General features: G+C 45.5%; 1 protein-coding gene across 4 annotated transcripts in view; it reads left to right on the forward strand.

The window, feature by feature from the left end:
- The window catches only part of HYDIN (HYDIN axonemal central pair apparatus protein), a 343,587-nt gene that overhangs the window by 269,572 nt on the left and 56,655 nt on the right, over nt 1–17,360 (forward strand). For all 4 annotated transcript variants that reach the window (XM_087940240.1, XM_087940242.1, XM_087940241.1 and 1 more), the window contains exons 53-59: nt 786–984; nt 1,920–2,019; nt 2,939–3,038; nt 3,520–3,688; nt 3,790–4,028; nt 5,882–6,008; nt 6,440–6,644. In XM_087940240.1, coding sequence (XP_087796366.1) covers nt 786–984; nt 1,920–2,019; nt 2,939–3,038; nt 3,520–3,688; nt 3,790–4,028; nt 5,882–6,008; nt 6,440–6,644 — 1,139 coding nt within the window. The remainder of the gene's footprint in view (nt 1–785; nt 985–1,919; nt 2,020–2,938; nt 3,039–3,519; nt 3,689–3,789; nt 4,029–5,881; nt 6,009–6,439; nt 6,645–17,360) is intronic.

Consider the following 17,360-nt stretch of genomic DNA (forward strand, 5'->3'; position numbering starts at 1 on the left):
GCTTCTTCTTAACAAAAAACAGTGTCCATGACACTGTTTATAGCAGGACTTCAGTTCATAGAGTTCAAGGATTTTACTGTCAGCCTTCCAAGTAACAAGTCCCCTGAATAAAAATGCAAGGCATCCATCTTAAAGTCTGTTTATTAGGGTTCTATTAAATTGGTAAGAAACTGGTGTAATTCTTACTCTGGCTAGATCCCGGAATTACACCTAATAAAAGCAAACGTTCGAAACTTCCCCCCAGAACCGCAGTCTCCAGTCAATTCTCAGCCCATCAGTCCGGTGACTCCAGACTCCACCTTCCACCAGCTGCAGGCCCTTCCTCTATTCTCACATGAAAGAATGCCACGGAGACACAACACTCCGCCTCCCTTATCTCTATAACCCCCCCTCTCACCAGCTAAAGAGGGTCAAGCCTGAAGTAGCGTTTAAATTCTTTTGCAGAAAGCCTAAAGAAGCTAAGGAAAAAATAGACAAAAGCTAGAAAAATATGTTTCTATTATGTTATTATAATAAATTGGTTTGTAATGTTTTATTGGATCTTTTTTAAAAAAAATCTGTATGAGCCACACATAGTTGCTTAGATGAGATGGGTGGCCATATCAATTCAATAAAGTAAATAAGATACATTAATATAAATTCATAAATAACTTCATATTTGAAAAGTAATCCAAATGAAATAATTCAGAAAAACAAGGCCTAATACTGCAGGAAGGCTGAATTTACACCTGAAATTGGGATTTCAAAATATATCCGCATCTGCCTGGCTTCTCTTGTTTTTGCAGAAAGGAAACAAAATCACTTTACCTAAAGAACGTGACTCCCCTGCCAGTCGCCTGGCGGATCAGTGGCCTGGAGAACATTGGCGACGACTTCTGCTTGTCTGAGGACATTGGCATCATTGAGCCCTTCACTGAGCACTGCCTGCTGGTCAGCTTCAAGGCCACTAAGGCCCTCAACCTCAAGAAGGCTATCCGGCTGGAGGTAAGGCCTTGGCAAAGCAATCCGCCCAGCTCGGAAAGCTTGCTGGATTGGATTGTGATGAGACCATTAGCAAGAGATGCAACGATTGTGATCAGTTTCCATTTCATGACCAGTTCCCTGACAAATCCTGTCCTTGACAAGTACTGCCATTGCAGAGCCCACAGAGCTAAGTAGGGCAAGGAAGATGTCCGTCTCCATCTGCATCAGAGACACGGGACTGGAGGGGGAGGAGGCAGCGACTTCTGGCATGGGAAGAGGAAGGATAGGCAGCACTGCAGAAGCAGCAAGAACCAGAGGAGGAATTTGCTCCTCAAGACAATACAGCCACATTACAGGGTTTCTTGTGGGCTCTTGGGGAGTTGGTGGGAGAGGAGAGGATCTAAGAACATGGGGGTGCGGGGGGCATGGAGGCTGATGGGGAGAAGGGGTAATCTTGAGGGACAGGAGAAGAGCAACGAACAAGACAAAATGGTCATCCAAAAGCCATCTGAGTCCAAGCCAACACAGACTCCCCCCTATCCCAGTTTTCAGAAAGATAAGGCTTGCAAGATTTTGTTGCTGTAACCAAAGTCCTGAGGGCCAATATTTCTTTTATTAAAAAGAAATATTGGCTCTCAAAACTTTGGTTTCTTAGCTTCTTACTTCGAAGGGCTGGCAGGATCATCTATCGTGTCTCAGGAACTGTGTCTTTTCTGTCACAATCTGTGTCTCGAACAGTATTCTTCCTCAATTATTTATTTGCTATTTATTCATCAAATATATACCCCCCTTCAATCACACAACACCCTTGGCAGCTCATATAATGTGCAGGAGTATATTTATGAAAGTGAGCCGACCCTGTCTTGGACAGGGTCTGGTCTGCAATAGGCAGCACCGTGGGCTGACCCTGCCAGCTACAGTATCCATCAGAATAACAATCCTTGTGGTCATTTTAGGTTTCTGATGCAGAAAATATTCTGGGAATTGTTCAGATTGAAAATATACAGATTGTTGCTGAGGCCTATGATGTCGCCCTGGATATCAGTTTCCCCAAAGGCAAGTTATCTTTTATTTATTTAAATTAAATTAAAATTAAGATTCTTTTGAAACTCTGAGGATTTTCATTTGAGTGCTCACTGGGAAGCATTTGAGGAGAATCAGTTGTGTCCGTCCGTCCGTCCCCCATTACTTCCCTTGGTCCACAGCCTTTTCTGCTGCACCTGCTTTCCACCTGACCTTTCTCTTTGGGATCAGAAGACGGTGATGGAGGTTGGATCCTTGCTGTCAAAGGAAGCACTTTTCAATACATTTTTATTTTCTTCAGAAAGTTAAAATACAAAGAGAAAAAAGAAATCTTACAAAAACAATACAAATCTAAACAAAACATTGAAAAAATTTACATTACAAAAGAGAAAAAAACGAAAACAAAAAGACACATATAAATATGTTGCCCCGCTCCATGGCATAGGGCCTGGCTACATGAGGGATCCCCTCTCTCCCATAACATCGGTCTGGACAACTTCATCCAGCAGGGTTGGTGTACTGTTGGTTCCTTCAGTTAAACAATGTCTCTGCTCAGGACTGTAATAGCACCTGCCCTCTGGAATGAGGTCATTCCCACCCCCCACCCCAGATCTGGATGCCCCCACTCCGTGAAGCTCTTCACCCTAGAGGCAGGGAAATAAATCCCTCCCTTCACGGCACTTGACATCTTTTTGTTTGATTGGGTTTTTCTTTTATAGTTTCTTTGACATTTGAAGTTTGTTGTCAGGTTGAGAGTGTGTGGTGGGGCAAAGGCCCAGTCAGAGCGGAAGATCAGCCTCTGTCAGTGGGGCATTTCTAGGATGGTCTGCGACCAGTGAGAAACTTCGGCCTGGTGTTTCTGCTCACCTGAGTCAGGCAGAAGCATTATGGAAGAAAGTTTTGAGCATTTTCCTCAGCTTCATGCTGTCTTTTCTGTTTGTGGCCCAAACAGGAACAAATGGTGGTTTGGAATTTGGGGTTGTCAGAGTTATGGACGAAGCTAAGCAAATGTTATCAATGAAGAACAAAGGCAAATACGAGATTGCTTTCAGGTAAGCCCTGCTCCTCAGGAAATTCCCTTTGTTTTTCCTTTGCTCCCTGCTTCAGTATCATTAATTAAAGTTTTATATCTCAGTGAAAGCCTCAAAGATAAGTCATTCGAGCTCACCTCACTCACACTTTTGTCCTGGAATTCTAACAATCCAAATCCTGCATGCCCTTTTTGTTCAATAAAGTCTGCATTGTTCACATTTTATTTAACTGTTAATATTTGAGGCCTTTTTATTTTGAAATGTGTGCATGCATGCTTTTAATCCGGAATGCTCCCCTTGCCACTGTGGGCTGCATGCTGTTTGGAGAGGCACACTGGCTTTTGCAAAGCTCTGTGAGTGTTAGACTAAGAAATGGTGGGTGGGTGGGTGGCTGGACGGGCAATTGAGATGATGAGTCCTCTCACCACAAACGTCCCATCAGCTGTTAAAGAAACAGATGCAAGAGACTGTGGATTTTTAGGATTGTGTTCTTCTTCCCCAGCTTGGTTATTGAATCCACAGAATATGGGATGTCTAACCTGGGTCAGCTGTTCACCATCCAGCCCCAGAAGGGGAATCTGAGCCCCAATGACCGCCCTACACAGGTCCAGATTGTCTTCCATTCGAAGAAGGAAGTGAAAATTGAGGACAAGCCTGTTCTGCAGTGCCACGTAAGACCCCGGGGGTGACTGGCTGGAAAGAAGGTGGCTCAGCTAACATTAGACCCAACAAGGTGGGAGCCAGCCTGAGTCTCTTCTCCCCCTTGCTCTAGGTGATTGAGCCTTCCCTCTGTGAGGGGGGGGAGACCATTGCCACCATCCCCATCCGATTGTCAGTGCTGTCCTTATTCAGCAAGTACAATATTGTCCCTCCATCCGTCATTAACTTTGGGCCGCTCATGAACGGCACCCGGAAGACCAGTAGCTTCACCATCGAGAACAAGGGGGTCCTGGACTTTAAGTTCACCACCTGCAAGCAAGTCCGTGACGTTGTGATTACAGCAAGGAAAGGGTGAGCTTCATCTTCAGGGATTAGGCCTGGGATCTGTTAGCCCGATTTGTTCTGTGCGTGAAATCAGGTGTCCATAGAACGGGGACATTTTCTAAATATTTAGCATTAACGAGAGCAGCAGAATTTCATTTCTTGGCACGGCCACATCTTTCTATGTGCTCATGTGTTTCTTGAGATTTATTTATTGTGCTAAAGTTCTCAGAGCAGTTTCAAAATTATCTCAAATATTAAAACTTTCTTATAACAAGAAATGGCAATATGTAACTAGCACAAGAAAGAGATAAACATTCACATACCTGGAAGAAGGAAAATGTTTTTGCCTGGCCAAAGGATTCATTTCCTTTAGAAGTTTCCTAAATGTGGCAGCACTCAGAGATTGCAGTCTGCCAAGATGATCCCAATAAAGCAGAAGCCGCTTTGGCCCAGAGAGTGGTCTAAAGGTTGGTACCCAATCGTAAATTTTAATTTTAATCACACCCTTGGAAGAAATCTTAGTGGTCAGTTCATTCAACTGGGATCTACTAGATCATCTCTGATAGATGACCTTTGAAGACCTCTGGCAAAAGGGAACTTCCCATATAATGAGACACTTAAGTGACAGCCTGTTCCACTGCACGATACTTGATATCCTCGGGAAGCTCCTTCTGGTGTCTACCCTGAAGGTTCTTTATTGTACAGGTAAAGGTAGTACAGGTGGTACAATCAAGTATTTACAACCACTTGTTCAGCAATCATTCAAAGTTATGATGATGCTGAACTGGAAGGACTTAGAGCCAGTCACACGATCACAATTTCTGAGGTTCTCTGCCGGCTTCGCACAAGCGAAGCCCCCGGGGAAGCCATCAGGAAGGCTGATTTAGGAGTCTTCTTGTTTTGGTCCATCTTCTTGGGGGACAATGGTCCTACTTCAATCAGGAATTTGCATATTTACAATCGGGTTACACTGGGTTTGGATGATCTCAGAGGTGCTCTCAGATGGGATTGAAGGCTAGCCTGTCATCTGGGCTTGGCTAGTCTAGTAAAGAGAAGGACCAGGGGAGACATGATAGAGGTCTTCCAATATTTGAGGGGCTGCCACAGGGAGGAGGAAGGGGTCAAGCTATTTTCTGAAGCGCCTGTAGGCCAGACAAGGAATAATGGATGAAAACTGATCAAGGAGAGATTCAACCTGGAAATAAGGAGAAACTTTCTGACAGTGAGAACAATCAACCAATGGAACAGAAGTTGCCCTCGGAGGTTGTGGGAGCACCATCAGTTGAGACTTTCAAGAAGAGATTGGACTGCCTTTTGTCAGAAATGGTGTAGGGTCTCCCGCTTGGGCGGAGGGTTGGACTAGATGACCAACAAGGTCCCTTCCAACTCTGATTGTCTGTTATCTGTTATCAACATGTTGCCCCCTCCTTGATTTAACTTTTTCCATTTACTGTTCTACCATGAAAAATTTTGGGGAATGGAGTAGGGAACTGCAGCCCTCACAGCCGGTCTGCTCTTCCCTTGAGAAATGAAATGACACTTTAAAGGAAGGAAAGGCACACATACATCAGATGTTCTTGTCAGAACCCTCACAGTTACAACAATCGAGGAGTGTAAAATGTGGAAGGGGAAGCAGAGCTCAGATTCTCCACAAAAATCCCCTGGGGGGGTGGGGTGGGGGAATCTTCCAACTTGGCCAGTGTGTGTGTGTGGTCTCTCTTTTGATTCCTTAGGGAGGTCTATTATGGCCCCGGGAAGGGGAGCGTGGGTGTAAAACACATTCTCAGAAAGTGGATTGTGCATCTTTGCGTGACCTTCCCAGCCTGTGCTCTGAGACTGCAGATAAGATTCCATCTATTTTGTAATGCTTCCTCTTTCAGAAACTCTAACATCAAAAGTTCCCGTTCCCGTGACACAGACCTCAGCCGGCAGAACGCTTTTATGAGCACGGGCAGGCAAAGCAAACATGCAGACTCTTTGCAGAAAGACATGAACCTGATAGGGCAGGTAGGCAAAGGATGGCTTCCCCTAATTTGCACTTCTCCCACTCCGACTGCCAGCCTTGATTAGGCAACGTTCAGGCTTTATTTGGGGAGAACAGGCTTGGGGCAGGATTTTCCCATCCAGGTTTCTCCATGCTGCTCCAGGACCTCAAGCCCTGGAACATATCCAAGGGAAACAGGGCCAGGGACATAAGATCCAGAAAATGTGGCTCCACTGGGGACGACCACACTTGGGGTGCTTCTCTGTAAATCAAGGAAAGACTTTGCCTGTATCGCTTTGCCTTATTCTCACTGATCCTTGAGAATCAATTGCCCCCGCTGAATTGCCAGGGCTCCTTCGCAGGCTTGTTTGTTTACATCTCCCTCTCTTGCAAAAGAACAGCTGGAATCAGCCAGCAGTTGCTTAAGAGAAAGCAACCCCTGTCTTCTCCACAGGCTCGCTTCTCTCTCGGTATGTTCACTGTATCTCCGGGGTATGGAAACATTGCCGCAGGAGGCCATCAGGTTATCACGGTGGATTGCTTTGCTGAGCCTGCTGGGAAGTGTGAAGAATACCTGATCATTGAGATCACAGACCGAGACCCCGAAGACAGTCCAGGAGGCATCCTCTACACTCTTGTTGCAGAGTCCTGCATCCCAGGTAGGCAGACCTGCTCCTGGCTTACACTGCCTGGGGATACACATGATCTACACTCCGAGACCAGAAAATCAGGTTTCATTTTTTTCTGAGAAGTAAGCTATTAAACATGTAATTGTCCCTTAGATGAAGGCCTGGTTTAGAAAGAAATGGGCACAAGAAAGGTTAGAATGCATTTCTGGGGGATTAGCAACATACAAAGATTTCTGAAAATATTTCTGATGAAGGCATTAGCACCTTGGCATGGAGGAAGGCTACCTCAGTTCTGCGGGGAGACCTGGCTTCCTGAGGAAGGGGGCAGGCATGACTCTAGTGTAGTTATGGGCAGATGGAGATGTGGCAGGAGACATGGGTGGGCTGCATCCAGATAACACAGTCTTGGTCTTCTTTCCCCCAATACCTGGTCATTGGACCTTCTGAAGCCCAGGCTTTTGACTGCTGCTGCTATTGAAGGCCAGACATCTTGCAATGAAGTTCCTCTCAGTTTGCTGTGGATCAAATCATTTAGATCCACTCTAAGTTGGATGTCAGCTGAATGCTAGCCAGAACTTTGAGGCAGATGGGGGCCTGGTCTTGTCAAGGCTTCCTCTGTTCAATTCCTAGGAAAGAAGAATCCTTGCTCCATAGATTTAGAGAAAAGTATTTTTACTAGGAACAAACTGAATGCAAATGGTTTCAAGCAAGCTCTGAGGCTTCAGAGTGGGAATACAAATATAGTATATACTGCCCAGCCCCCTGTAGCTAGGCAGCTAGAGGCCACCACAGACCAGAGCCAGCTGCCATGGCCTTAAAGATAACTGCCATTGAAAAGCTGCAATGTAAAATTCTCCACAGTTGTATGGCAGCAAATTCTCCCCTCTATTCTCCCCCTATTTTATGGCAGCAAGCAACAAGCTCGCTGACATTCAGCCCCCCGTAACGGAGGCATTAGCCATATAAAATTATACAATGAAAACATACAATACATCACACCAAAACTAGCAATCTCTTCAGGGTTTGTCAGGGTATTTTCTATAGAAAGTCTGGAGGAGTTTAGGTGCCCAGACATGTTTAGCATCCACCCATTCGACTGCGCAAGGGGAAAATATTTCCAAGAAATTAGATATTGGACCCTTCCTCTAGATTTCCCGGAATCTAGGATTTCTTTAAATACAAAATGCTGCTCCCCTTCAATCAGAGTGGGTATGGGAGGAGTATCAAGTGCAGGGTGAAGGGGTTTTCAGGTTTCAACAAACTGCAATGAAATATAGGGTGAATACGCTTTAGGCTCTAGGGCAACTCCAGTTGCACAGTGACTGGATTAATTACATTTACAATAGGGAATGGGCTCACATATTTAGGATCAAGTTTCTTAGATGATTGGGTGGACTAAGTACTTTGTGGAGAGGTAAATTCTGTCACCTACTTGAAAAATTTTTGGCTTCAGATGTTTTTTGTCAATTTGTTTTTTATGTGTCTAACATTCCTCCTCCAGCACCTTATGGGCAACTGGCCAAGTGTTCTGCAGTTGTGTTATCCACTTCACTAGGGAGGGCACATGTGCTTTCTCTTGTGGCAGCTCTGGCATAGTTATGAAGTCCTGACCAGAGGCCATCTTAAATGGCATGAACCCCGTGCTGCTATGCACAGAATTGTTATATGCTACCTCTGCAAAAGGCAAAAGGTCAGCCCAATTGTCCTGTTGGTAATTAGTTATGAGGAACTGTTCCAGGACTGCGTTCATTCTCTCAAAAGCCCCATTAGTTTGGGGGTGATGGGAGGAGCTTAAGCCCTGGGCGGTTCCCTACAACTTCAAGAATTCCCACCCAAATTGCAATGTAAATCGCACTCCTCTATCGGAAATAATGTGCTCAGGTGCACCATGCAACCTATACACATGTTGTACAAAGAACTTTACCTAACATCTTTGCGGAGGGAATTTTGGGGACAGGGAGCAAACTGTGCATGTTTTGAAAAGAGATCCGTAACAACCCAAATAACAGTGTTCCCTTACTTTCAGGCAATTCCACAATAAAGTCCATAGATATTTTTTTCCATGGTGCCTGGGGTTAGCCAGTTTGTAAAACTCCTGTGAATTTCCCTGGAGGTCTCTTTGCCGCAGCACAAACTGGACAGCCGGCCACATAGCTTTCAATGACTTTCTTCAAAGAAGGCCTCTAAAACTGCCTCTTAACCAAGTGCAGGGTTTTTATGAATCCAAAATGTACTGCTGACTTAGAGTTATGGGCGCCCTTTAATATGACGACTCTCAAGCTTGAGGGCATGTATAATTTGGCTCCGACCTAACCCAGACCATCATGCATGGTACAGTCATTTTTGTGAGTAGTAAGTCATTCATCAGATTTTAGTGCTTCTTTGAGCTTCTCAGACAGTTCATTTGGAATCTTAGACTCTTCTTTCCCCTGAACTCTAGTGGTTACCAGGGCTGCTAGCTGCTTCAAGGGGATAACAGGTTTGACCACTTCAGCTTTAACGCCATTGTTTTGAGCAATCTAGACAAAGCATCCACCATAAAATTCTCCCCCCAAGGACATAATGAAGAGTGAAGTTGAAATGATTAAAGTCCAGCAGATTTGTTTAGAGGACAGCTTGTGTGGAGTTTTCAGGGCTTGCAGATTTTTATGGTCAGTCCATACCTCAAACGGCATCCTTGCCCCTTCCAGGAAATGCCACCAAGTGAGTAGGGCCCACCGCACTGCATACGCCTCCCATACTGCCCACCTCTGTTCAATCTCAGTGTGTTTTTTAGAAGGGTATGTGCATGGCTGTAGCAACCCCCAAGAATTCCTTTGCAATAACACTGCCCCCATGGCTACATCACTCGGACTGAATTACAAATGGGGCCTCTGGGTTGGGGTGCTTCAGCAAGGGCTCTTTTGCGAACATTCGTTTGAGCTTTTCAAACACTGCTTGGCACTCCATTTCCACTCCTTCATTTGAGATATGATAACCCAGTTAATCAATCTTATCTTGGTGAAATTCACATTTTGAACGTTTTGTTCAGCAGTTCAGAGCCTTTTAAGGACTGCCCGCACCAATTTCACATGTTCCTCCCTCGTTTCAGTGTATATAAAAATATCTCCAAATACACCAACACTTCCTTGTACAAAAAGTCATGCAGTACCTGATTGTATCAGCTTTGGAAGCCCTATTGAAATTCGATGCTCCCACACTGCCACAATTGAGCCTGGGAAAGTGGGAGGGGGGAATTGGAGTATAGTTAGACCTAATAACATTCTTTTTCTGATTCAAGGTCAGGTCATGTTGCACATAGTGAGAAGGAAGTCTTACTTTGGGATGGATGGTGATTGGGCCATGTGATGTGGTGATGGGTGTAGGGGATGGATTTGTAGTTTTAACTTATTGCAAGAAGCCCGGAACTTTCAGATTCGGGATTCCACAGTTGTGCCAGTTACTATCCAAATAAAAGGAACATTTGAGAGATGTCTGTTTCGGAGTTATTGGCTGGAATTGAAGTTTGCTGGAATGCTGACATTATCCCGAATCTCGAAACAAACTCCAGCACCCCGAAAAGGGGCTGTAAGGGGTGCTGAGCCCCAGCACTGACTCAAAAAATGGAGCAGTGCGAAGTTTCTGAAGATGAAAGAAAGAGAGGAAGCTACAGAAGGAACAGTGAACCCAGGCACCTGAGAACTAATTGAGACTCTGTGCCCTGCTGAAGAATTTGTACAAGTGATGGAAGCTGCAGAGGAAAGATGGAAACTAGGCACTCGGCCCAAGGAATCAGATTCATGGAGAAGCTGCCAGACTGAGCTGAATCCAGAGATGGGACTGGAGGAGAAGCTGCCTGAGCACCTATCCTACTCCAGCCCGCTGAGATCGGTCCACGAGACAGAGTGGAGAAGCTGGGGGGGCTTTGGAATCAGACAACTCCTGAGACTGGAACCTGTTGCCTCCATCCTGCAGCCAGTCATTGGCAGGGGTCCCAGAGCAATTCCAGCAATTTAAGGTGGGGAGTTATCTCTCACAGCCATAACTTCTCCAGCCAAGCTGGATCCTAAGTCAGCCCACGTTCACTTTCCCTAATCCAAGACTTGACAGTGGAACCAGCGTGGCATCGGTCAGAGGTGGCCCAAGGATTGGCTCAGCACAGCAGGCCCAAGGAGCAAGGGAGGGATAGCAGATGCAGCCGACATTGGGTACATTACAAACCCCAATTCCTCCCCCTCCACAGCCAGCAAGGAGATTACCCCCTCTGGAGAGTATTCCTCCAGGATGGGGATTCTATCCTGGTCAGGGGTGGGTCCAATGCCAGTGGATGGCAGCACCAGTTGCACCATCTAGTTTGGGAGCACCATGGGCCCAAGGAGCAGCAGCGATCCCTCCTCAGCAAGGGGATCAGCACAGGCTGCAGCTGCCCCCCCCCCTTTTTTTTCCAGCACGGAGAAGAGGGGAATAGGCAGCTCCCTATTCAACAGGTTCCAGTCCAGCCGCCCCTTGGAGCAACCCTGCAGGGACCCTTCCTTTGGCATGCCCCTACCGCATGTCAAATCCCAGCTCAGCCACCCCTGGGGGTACCCCAGCAGGAGCCTTCCTCCAGCCGGCTCAACACATTCCAGCTCAGCCTGCAGTTGCTATGGCGATTCCCCCCCCCAGACCAGACCCAGTAACTTTCAAAGCAACTTTTGACAGACAGGGTGAAAACTTTGCTTACTTTCTTACCCGGATCTGGTCACATATAGGTCAATTTGGAAATCACTATGCAAAAGATCACGATCTAGTTTCCGCAATTACAGATGGGATGAATGAGGGGGACACTTCTGCTTGGGTAGCTCAATCACACTATGAGGATGCCCCTGAACTACAAGATGCTGATGCATTTGTTGAGCTGCTCAGGTCTAGATTTGAAAACCCTGACAGAATAGGGGACAGTGAAGACAGAATAATGGAAATGAAGCAAGGCAAGCGACCCTTAAAAGACTTTGTATAGGACTTTAGAAGGGTCACTAGCAACCTCATGAATTGGCCTGGCAGAATACTTCTGCACCATTTTAAAAACGCTATTGATCCAGAAGTCAAAAAAGCATGCAGCATCAGAGGAATACCAGAGAGACTACAGGATTGGTATGCCATGTCCCTTAAACTAGACAGGGAAATCAACCCACACTGAAAACCTCCCTCTGAGGGCCCTCCTAGGAGAAGTTTGGCCAGATGGCCTCTGACTAAACCTGCTGAAGCTGCTCCTACCCAACGTACAAGGATTATAAAGTGCTATCGATGTGGCCAGGCTGGTTATAGGGCAGCCAAATGTCTGGTTCCAGTACCTGTTCCACAACTAAGGCCTAGTAAAGCTGCCAGAGGCCAAAGAACTCCATGAATGCCTCCAGTCACTGGCCCATTTGCTAGACATGCTGTAGAGGTTCCCATCTGCACAGAAGAGAGTGAGGAGCCTCCGGTCAAAGAAATCCTCCCCGAAAAGGCAGAGGACCCAATTGTGAGTGCTGTAAAGGAAACCCCTTTACAGTTAAAGTGAAGTTGGTGGTACCTGATGGAGGTAGGGGAGGTAGAAGCAGTAATAGATACCAGGTGTTCCAGATGCATTATTGGGCTTCCTATTGTTGAGCAATTAGGGATAAAGACTAAAGCCCTAAAACGCCCAATCAGGTTTGAAAAGATAGATGGAACGTTAATTGGAGGAGTCCCAGCCGCCCAAATTATAGAGTTAATCAAAGCAGAGATGGGCAGGCATTGTGAACTTATATGATTTGTAGTGGCCCCAAAAATGTCAGAATCTATCATATTGGTACTGGTTTGGCTTGATAAATGGGCCCCTACCATCAAATGGAAAGACAGATACCGGAAAACCATAATTGGTGTCAGCCCACTTCCCCCGGTTCCTCCTACAAAGAGACTGCCACCCAACAGGGGCCCACAACCAGAAGTAGCAGCCATCGTTTCAAACTCTCCTCCAGGCGAGCCCCAGGTCCCTGAAGAATACAGGGACTTGTCTGAGGCTTTTAGTGAAGAGGAATGCAACATTTTACCCTCTCATCGAGCCACTGATTGTGCCATCGAGTTGGAACCCAGGGCAAAACTGCCAAAACCAAAGATGTATTCCATGACACCAGCCGAGATGACTGAGTTGAGGAAATACATTGATACCAATTTAGCCAGAGGCTTCACTGAACCAGCCAAATTTAGGTTGGCAGGTCCAGTACTGTTTAAAGAAAAGAAAGATGGCTGCTTACTCTTATGTGTTGACTTTAGGGAGGTTAACAGGGTGTGCATAAAAAACTTGTACCCTCTGCCCCACATGAAGGACTTATTAAATCACCTGTCTAAAGGCAAGAACTTTACCAAGCTAGATCTGAAAGAAGCCTACTACCGAGTCCACATAAAGGAGCGAGACAAATGGAAAACTGCTTTCAATTGCCCTCTGGGTAGTTTCCAGTTCTGAGTCATGCCTTTCGGATTCCAAGGGGTCCCCGCTGTATTTATGCAACTATTCAATGAAGTGTTATATCCACACCTGTTACAAAGGTGTCCTTGTCTACATGGTTGACATCCTTATATTCAGTGAAACCATCAAAGAACATGTCAAATTAGTCAGACAAGTACTGAAAAAACTTTTAGCAGCCAAGTTATATGCAAAACTGTTAAAATGTGAATTCCATAAAGAGTCTTTGGACTGGGCTACTGAGTGTCAAATCAGGGGATTAAGATGGACCCTGGAAAGGTGAATGCGGTGCTAGACTGGCAGCCCCCAAGGACACGTAAACAACTTCAAAGCTTCCTGGGTTTTGCACATTTTTATTGACAATTCATCCCTTCATTTGCCGAGGTCGCCCTCCCTTTAACAGAGTTACTGAAAACTGGGCCTTCCCCCACCAAACCAAAATCTAATCAACCCCTTACTTGGACAATGAACAGTCAGAAATCTTTTGAGACATTAAAACACCTTTTTGCCACTGAGCCCACCCTCCAACATCCAGACCCAACCAAACATTTTGTAGTCCAAGCCGATGTCAGTGATGTGGCTGTTGTGGCGATTGTTCTTCAAAAGAACTCTCAAGACCAGCTGATGCCTTGCACTTATGTGTCCAAAAAGTTGACAGACACAGAGCGTAGGTGGGCAGTTTGGGAAAAAGAGGCATTTGTCATGTGATGGGCTTTACTATCTTGGAGGAATTTTGTGGAAGGAGAAAAGGAGCCTTTCACGGTGTGGACTGATCATAAGAACCTCGAGGCTCTAAATTCACCTTGAAAGCTTTCTCCTAAACAAGTCCGCTGGGCTCAATACTTCAAGAGATTCAACTTTAACATGAAATATATCCCAGGAGGAACAAACATATTGGTTGATGCCTTGTTGAGAAAACCCCAATTTGAGGAGGAAGTAGTGCAAACTATGATAGCAAAAGCCCAAACTGCAGGCCAAGTAACCACCTGAGGCCAAGCCAAACACAGCCCCAGGATCCCAGAAGACAAGCTGACAACCGATTTGAAAGCAGCATTTTTAACTGATCCATGGTTTGTTGAACATCAAATCAATTTGACAATGAATGAAGGATTGGGTTGGAAGGGAACCAAAATTTATGTACCCAATACCCTGAGACTAAAATGTAGCCATGGCTTGCAGTTGGAGGGACACTTTGGGTTCCTAAAAACTGTACATTTAGTCAGAAGACAGTTCTGGTGGCCGAAATTGAAAACTGATGTCGACGACTGTATGAAAAGCTGCTCAATTTGTGCCATGATGAAACACAGAACTGGAACAAGTAGCTGAACCATCGAAGCCATGGGAAGAAATCGCAATGGACTTTATTGTAGAGTTACCAGAGAGCAGAAGTAGTACTGTCATTTGGACTGTTATCGACTTATTCTCTAAGCAAGCCCACTTTACTGTGTGTAACGGACTACTTTCAGCTAAGAAACTGGTGAAACGGTTTGTGAAGCATATTTATTTGCTCCACAGAGTGCCTCAAAGAGTAATCTCAGATCGAGGTGTACAGTTTACTGCCAAGTTCTGGAGAGAGTTTTTGAGGTCCATTGGATCGTCCCAAGGGCTTTCCTCAGCGTTCCATCCAGCGTGTAATGGCACCTCTGAGAGAGCAAACACTATGGTAGAGCAGTACATTAGATGTTATGTGAATTATCAACAGGAAAATTGGGCGGAACTATTGCCATTTGCAGAAGTTGCTTACGATAATGCAGCACACAGCAGCACAGGCTTAACCCCTTTCCAAATCAACACTGGCATGGATTTTGTCGCTATGCTGAAGCTGCCTAGGGAACCCCCAACTTCCATGTCTTTAACAGAGTGGAGTCATTAAAGAAAGGTTAGGAGGATACTAAAAAAGCTTTAGCTTGAAGCTGTTGAGGAATATAAATAGCAAGCAGACAAACCTAGATCCCTCCAACCACCGTTTAAAGTGGGGGACAAAATGTTTTTGTCAACTAAATATCTTTAAGTTGAAACTTCCTAGTAGAAAGTTGGGCCTTAAATTCTTGGGTCCATTCCCTATATCTAAGATAATCAATTCAGTGATGGTCCAGTTAAATCTCCCTCGGCTGTTGGGGAAAATACACCCAGTATTCCATAGCGGCTTGTTGAAGCCTGCTGTAGGTTCTAATCTAAGGCCAATACCAGCAGCTCCCCCCAAACCTCTGGTTGTACAGGGTAAGACACATTATGAAATAAAGAAAATCCTCAATTCTAGATTACACTGAGGATGATTACAGTATTTAATGCCATGGAAAGGCTACCCTTAGTCAGAAGCGACTTGGGTGAAAAGTTGGGATATAAATGGAGATCGATTGGTTAAACAATTCCATGAACAATTCCCTGACAAGCCAAAGGGTCCCCTTGGAGGGAGGAGAGGGGGTTAAGGGCATTGCATTAACCCCTGGTTGTGTTTTGTTTAATGTATTTTCCAGGACACGATTTTTTTAAAGGGGGATGCCTGTCAGCTTTGGAAGCCATATTGAGATCCGAGGCTCCCACGCTGCCACAATTGAGCCTGGAAAAGTGGGAGGGGGGAATTCATTGGAATATATCTAGTTAGACATAATAAAATTCTTTTTCTGATTCAAGGTCAGGTCATGTTGCACATAGTGAAAAGGAAGTCTTACTTTGGGACGGATGGTGATTGGGCCATGTGATGTGGTGATGGGTGCAGGGGATGGATTTGTAGTTTTAACTTATTGCAAGAAGCCCGGAACTTTCAGATTCGGGATTCTACAGTTGTGCCAGTTACTATCCAGATAAAAGGAACTTTTGAGAGATGTCTGTTTCGGAGTTATTGGCTGGAATAGAGGTTTGCTGGAATGCTGACACATTGATCAGTTGCATGAATACCACCGAGAAGGGGGCGGGGGGGGGGCTGTAAACTGAAAGAGAGCACCCAGAACTGGAAATATCCCAGGGGCAATTAAACACAGTCTAACTCAGTGAAGATTTTTCCTTTGGTTAGGTATGCCAGCGTGTCCTTCATTGGCGGCAGTGGGTAGACATTTTCTATGCACACTGCATTTAGCCCCCCATAATCAACAAATCGATGAATCTTTCTTCTCCTGGAACAAAAGTGGGGCACCACCTGTGGCCTGGCTGGTTGGATAAATCCACATTTTAAGTTCTTGTTTATGAAGGTGCAAAGTTCTCGTAGCTCGCATGGAGTCATCAAGTAAAGTTTAGGCTTTGGGAGTTTAGCTCCAGGAAGGATTTCAATACTGCAGTCGGTGGGGCGATGGGATGGGAGTGCATCAGAGCCTTTCTCACTAAACACATCTCTCAAGTCCCAGTACTCCTTTGGGATTTTGGATTCGCTCATTGAGTGATTCCGATCTGCTGCCTCCAGCTCCCTTTGCCCTTTATTTCTCTCACCGCTGGCTTTTGGATTCTTTTCCTCTTTCTTGGCCACTTTCTGCCAAATTTTTTGTTTTAAAAAACCCTCCGATTCACTTCAGGGTTCCATTTCTTCAGCCAAGACAGTCCAAGTAGGAGGGGCAGTGGTGGGCTGCTGTCACTTTGGACCAGCTCCCCCATACCGGTAATTCTGATCACCAGCTGGACCCACTCATCCACCTCAGTGCTATCCCCTCCTATGTCTGGCTCGTTTGTCCCACCCACACAGCCCAGCTGATTTCCATGCCTCACCCGCTCTACTCATTGTGGTTGCCACATATAGGAAATCCCCTTGTTTTTGCAGCCGCGCGCAAGCGTGGATGGTGCGGTTATGCGCACAAAGGCAACATGCACTCACGCACTCACAGTTTTGGTTTGCACTAGGCAGACCAGTTGTTACAGTATGTGCAGCCCGCCTTTGAGGAGGGGCCTCTTCATCCCTGGTGCCACCATAAAACTCCAAGTCTCTTTATGGTTTCCCATTCTCGTATCTACTGGTTCAGTTATAAAGTAAGCTGGGCCTCCTCCACCTACAGTAGAAAATAATCCAACCAGTATCTTAAACTTTAAAAGAGCTGATTTTAGTGAGAGCCTAGGAAAGAGTCCATGGATGAAAATCCTAAAGGGGAAAACAACTCAAGAAGCATGGGAAACTCTAAAAAATGCAAACATAAAAGCTGAGTCCAGCACAATATCACTGAAAAAGAAAAACAAGAAATTCAACAAGAAACTAGCATAGCTGCATAAAGATCTCTCTGACAGACTGACAGAGAAAAAGGACAAGTACAAAAAATGGAAAGCGGGACACAAAACTAAGGCTGATTATCAGCAGACAGCCAGAACATGCACAGATAAAC

The sequence above is a fragment of the Pseudonaja textilis genome, chromosome 11, assembly GCF_049901715.1.
Source record: "Pseudonaja textilis isolate UNSWEBS1 chromosome 11, rPseTex1.2, whole genome shotgun sequence".
NCBI classification, from domain to species: Eukaryota; Metazoa; Chordata; class Lepidosauria; order Squamata; family Elapidae; genus Pseudonaja; species Pseudonaja textilis.